At 47.7% G+C, this 5,000-nt stretch overlaps 2 protein-coding genes across 2 annotated transcripts in view; one reads left to right on the top strand and one right to left on the bottom strand.

Annotated features, from left to right (window-relative positions):
- Nucleotides 1-5,000, bottom strand: part of slc12a7b (solute carrier family 12 member 7b) — a 128,507-nt gene that overhangs the window by 81,627 nt on the left and 41,880 nt on the right. The gene's annotated exons all lie outside the window — the stretch shown is intronic.
- The window catches only part of sspo (SCO-spondin), a gene marked incomplete at both ends in the record, with an annotated part of 53,866 nt that overhangs the window by 15,431 nt on the left and 33,435 nt on the right, over nucleotides 1-5,000 (top strand). The window contains 10 exons of the mRNA XM_083682226.1: nucleotides 128-364; nucleotides 569-757; nucleotides 1,127-1,357; nucleotides 1,751-1,873; nucleotides 2,238-2,335; nucleotides 2,456-2,687; nucleotides 2,842-2,994; nucleotides 3,271-3,408; nucleotides 4,300-4,482; nucleotides 4,860-5,000. The exon at nucleotides 4,860-5,000 is cut by the window's right edge and continues 10 nt beyond it. Of these exons, the coding sequence (XP_083538352.1) occupies nucleotides 128-364; nucleotides 569-757; nucleotides 1,127-1,357; nucleotides 1,751-1,873; nucleotides 2,238-2,335; nucleotides 2,456-2,687; nucleotides 2,842-2,994; nucleotides 3,271-3,408; nucleotides 4,300-4,482; nucleotides 4,860-5,000 (1,725 nt within the window). The remainder of the gene's footprint in view (nucleotides 1-127; nucleotides 365-568; nucleotides 758-1,126; nucleotides 1,358-1,750; nucleotides 1,874-2,237; nucleotides 2,336-2,455; nucleotides 2,688-2,841; nucleotides 2,995-3,270; nucleotides 3,409-4,299; nucleotides 4,483-4,859) is intronic.

Raw genomic sequence — 5,000 nt, 5'->3', positions numbered from 1 at the left:
TGTGTGTCTGTGTGTGTGTGTGTCTCTGTGTGTGCGTGTGCGTGTGCGTGTGCGTGCATGTGTGTGTGCGTGTGTGTGTGTGTGTGTCTGTGTGCGTGTGTGCGTGTGTGTGTGTGTGTTATAACAGACTGTGGTGTGGTGTGTGGCGAGGGAGAGTTCCTGTGTGCGGGGGGTCGCTGTGTGCTCTACTTCCACCGCTGCGACGGCCATGATGACTGTGGGGACCTGAGTGACGAGCGGGAGTGTGTGTGTGCCCCGGGGGAGTTCCAGTGCCCAGGGGGCCAATGTGTCCCAGCAGACAAAGTGTGTAACGGACACAGAGACTGCCCCTCCGGAACAGACGAAGCTGTGTGTCAAAGCAAAGGTACTGCACCTTCTTCCCACAATTCAGTCCAAAAAAACGGATATTGATGTTTTTAAATGGATTTGAATGTCGCAAAGGGTGTTTAGCTTAATAGTTTCTGTTGGGGTTGCAGCCCACTAAACGTGTAAAGTGTGTATATGTGTGTGTGTGTGCGTGTGCGTGTGCGTGTGCGTGTGCGTGTGCGTGTGTGTGTGTGTGTGACAGTGACCTGTTCCCCAGACCAGTTCCCTTGTTTCGACGGAACCTGTGTCACGCGGGCGAAGCTGTGCGACGGTGTGATTGACTGCCAGGGCGGAGAGGACGAGAGCCAGACCAACTGCCCTGTCGTCACCATAGCTCCGGTTACCATGGCAACACCACATGTACCCCCCACCCCGACCGCCCCTACTTCTGGTAATGATTACAATGGCGAGAGAGAGAATGTCGAGAGGGTTCAGTAGCTTTGCGTTCTGTCAAAGGCTGAGTGGTTGAATTTTCTGAGGAGTTTCTCTTCTGAGTTTTCAAAAAAAGTTTTTTCTCCTCACCACTCAGTTCAAATTCCTCAGATCCAATTTCAAACCATCCTGTTGAACAGAATGGATTTGATAGCTCTCAGCTACACGGGTATATTTCTATCCAGCCCTAGTGAATTTTACATCATACTGACTTCCTTGAAATAGCATCCAATCCTTTCAGATCTCTCTAAAAAAAGTCCTAAAAAAAGTCCTGGTAAAGAACTGACTATTAACTGTGAGTGTGTGTCTGTCCTCTCTGCCCTCCCAGACTGCAGGTCCAATGAGTATGGCTGTGCCAGTGGTCAGTGTGTACCCCTGGCCTGGCGCTGTGATGGGGAGACAGACTGTATGGACGGGAGTGATGAGCTGCAGTGTGCTCGTGTGTGTGGCCCGGGACAGGTCCCCTGTCTCCGTGGAGACCAGTGTGTAGACTACCAACAGCTGTGTGACGGAATACCCCACTGTAGGGACGCCTCAGACGAAAGCGTGGACAATTGCGGTCAGTTCCATACAGTATATGGGACATATAGGCAGCATAGATACAGAACACCATATACAGTAGCAGGCACTAAAACCACGGTATATTGTACGTAACATGCACCCAAACACCAGATACTGTCGGCTACACCATGTAGGCCATTCACTTATTGTCACTTTTTTATTACTTCATTGCTGACTTGTTGATTGTTGCTGACTGCTGTTGTTGAGCGAGGAGCAAGATCCCAAAGCATCTATCTATCTATCTATCTATCTATCTATCTATCTATCTATCTATCTATCTATCTATCTATCTATCTATCTATCTACCTATCTATCTATATATATAATCTACTTGTATATGATCTCTCTCTCTCTATATATATATATAATCTACTTGTCTTTCCTCTCTCAGGCTCTACACGTATCCCACCATGCCCTGGGAGTTTCCCCTGTGATAACCGCACGTGTGTGAACTCCACGCAAGTGTGCAACGGCGTCCCAGACTGTCCGAGCGGCGAGGATGAGCTGGTGTGTGGTGAGTTAACACCAGGGATGTGTACGACAGGGGAAACATCCTGATGCTGGTACACCGAGTAGATTCAATAGGCATGTATGGTGTGAGCATTGATTACTTTGTCTTATGATGACTGTTGGATAGATGATTCACTTACTTAAACAAATGTATTGTTGTAAGTCGCTTTGGATAAAGGCGTCTGCTAAATGCCATAAATTAAAATGTAAATGTATAACAGCATGATAATCCATCAAATTGCTGTTTTATTAGTCAAGTCCAGCATTATTCATAGTGTCAGTGTTTACTTTAACAAGGCATGGGACGATTTGAAGTATGAAACATCGTTCAATCACTCTGTCTTTGTATCATCCTGTCCTGTAAACAGATAAAACTACCTCCCCTGCCCCCCCGGGGAGTAAGAACACCAGTCACACATGTCCTGAGTTCACCTGTCTCGACGGCTCCTGTGTCCCCTTCAAACTGGTAGGATATCCGAAACAACATCTAGTGCTGCTGAACTCAGCCCTGGTTTCTATTGAGGGTGGGGTAAGAGCTTACACAGCAACAAGTGTGTTGAATAAAGAGGTCTGGTGTCTGTTCTAGGTGTGTAATGGTGTGCCAGACTGCGCTGACTCCCTGAAAGGCCCACTAGGTGGCGCCTCTGATGAGCAGGGCTGTAGGAGCTGGAGCATGTGGGGGGCCTGGAGCCCTTGTAGTCACTCCTGTGGGACTGGCTCGATGAGCAGGCAGAGACACTGCCCTCTAGGGGATGCCCTGGGCCAGTGCAGGGGCGAGGACACCCAGAGACAACAGTGCTTCAATGCCACCTGTCCTGGTGAGAGAGATCGTCATCTTCATCGTCATCATCATCGTCGTTGTCGTCAACATCATCTTCATCAGCAGCCACTTCTTCATCATCATCATCATCATCACCACCATCATCATCATCTTACTCCCAATTCAGTGTCCGTATCACTTTCTCTCCACAGTTGATGGACAGTGGTTGCCGTGGGTGAGCTGGTCCAACTGCTCTAAAGGATGCGGGGGTGTCGAGGTGCATCAGAGGGGGTGCATTCCACCCCAAAACGGGGGCAGAGACTGTAGCCAACTCCCTGGAGAGTCTACCCTCACCACTGACATCAGTAAGTCTACCCAGAGACATTACGACTCAATTACGCCACAACTGAAATGAGTACAGTCGGTTGTCCTGCGTACTTTATAAACAGGACTAAGAACTAAAACGAATTGCCAGGTCACCCAAGAGATGTTAGGCCAATATGATGTAACCAAAGGAATTATACGTACTTCTTCCTCCTGGATGGACTTCTGGGAAATGTGTTCAAGCTCTCCCACTTCCCAACTCTCCTTCCCTGTCTGCCTGTTTCTCATTTGTGTCTCTACCCCCCACCCTACCCCAGAACCTTGCCCACAGGAGGGCTGTGCCAATGTGTCGTGTCCCAGTGGTCTGGTGAGGCACAGCTGTGCTCCCTGCCCTGTATCCTGTGCCCACATCAGCAGTGGAAGAGGCTGTGACCCCACCGCACCCTGCTTTTCAGGTCAGTTGTGTAATACTCTAATTTGCCTAATATAATAACAGAAATGTCAGTTTATATACAGTACAGTGCCCTGTGTAAGTAATGGGACTGTGAAACATTGTTTCTTGTTTTGGCTCTACAATTAAATCAAACAATTGGTGAAAGTAGAGATTATCCGCTTTTAGTCATAGTTCTATTTAAGGAAATGAAAAGTGATGGGACAGAGTTATTAAATGTCCAAATTAAGCACACATGTTTAGTATTTTGGTTGACAGTCCTTTATATGCAATAACTGCCTGAAGTCTGTGACCCATTGACCACCAGATGCTGGGTATCTTTTCTGGTGATGCTCTGCCAGGCCTGTATTGCCGCCTTTTGTTGTTGTTTGTTTTGAGGACGTTTTGCCTTAAGTCTCCTCTTTAGCAAATGATACGCATGTTCAATAGGATTTAAATCGGAAGGTTGACTTGGCCAGTCAACAACTTTCCACTTTTTGGTCCTAGTTGCTATGGCAGTATGTTTTGGTTGATTGTCCTGCTGTATGAGGAAGCGCCATGCAATGAAAAATGGAGGCATTTGCTTGTAAATGGGCTGGCAAGATGTTTTTGTACACTTCAGAACTCATGCTGCTACTGTCGTCAGCAGTTACATCCTCAATGAAGACAAGTGAGCCAGTTCCAGTGACACGCCCATGTCTAAAACTACTGTAATTTCTGAATGGTAAAACCAATATGTGCACACATTCAAACGAAAGCTGAGAATCTCTACTTCCACCTCATAGAAATTGTTTGATTTTCTTACACAGGGCACTGTATGTACAGTATGCACAATATAGGAGACACAGGATATTATTTGAGTGCATTTTCTCAGACAATATTTCTCTCTCTCTCCTCTCATGGCCTGGGCCTGCAGGATGCTGGTGCCCAGACAACCGTGTGATGAGCCATACGCAGCAGTGTGTGTTACCAGAGGAGTGTGTGTGTGAGGTAGCAGGGGTACGTTACTGGCCTGGGCAGCAGGTGAAGGTGGACTGTGAGATCTGCGTGTGTGAGAGGGGCAGACCTCAACACTGCCAGCCCAACCCCGAGTGTTCAGGTTGGTTTACTCAACACTACAGTGTTGCACACCGGGTAGCTCTCAAGTTCATGTTAAAAATCTCTGACTCTCTGTGTTTGATGATGAATGATGTGTATACTGTATGCGTTATACTTTACCCCCTCAACTTCTGTCTGTCTGTCTTGACGAGCAAAGTGAATTAGTTTTTTGTGTGTCTAGAAATGTGATGTGTCCATCATATGTGCTACAGTATGGGCCTACCTGCCTGAAGTTCAAGTTCAAGTTTAAGAATGTTTTGGTTGGTGTGTGTGTGTGTGTGTGTGTGCGTGTGTGTGTGTGTGTGTGTGTGTGTGTGTGTGTGTGTGTGTGTGTGTGTGTGTGTGTGTGTGCGTGCGTGTGTGCGTTGTGTGTCTCAGTGCATTGTGGCTGGTCGACCTGGTCAGCGTGGGGCGAGTGTTTGGGACCCTGTGGGGTCCAGAGTGTCCAATGGTCCTTCCGTAGCCCCAACAACCCCAGTAAACATGGCAATGGGAGACAGTGCCGCGGAATCTACCGGA

Source organism: Argentina silus, assembly GCF_951799395.1.
Source record: "Argentina silus genome assembly, chromosome: 1".
NCBI lineage: Eukaryota > Metazoa > Chordata > Actinopteri > Argentiniformes > Argentinidae > Argentina > Argentina silus.
Note: the sequence above shows the minus strand (reverse complement) of the source record. Positions and strands in the feature narration are given on the sequence as shown.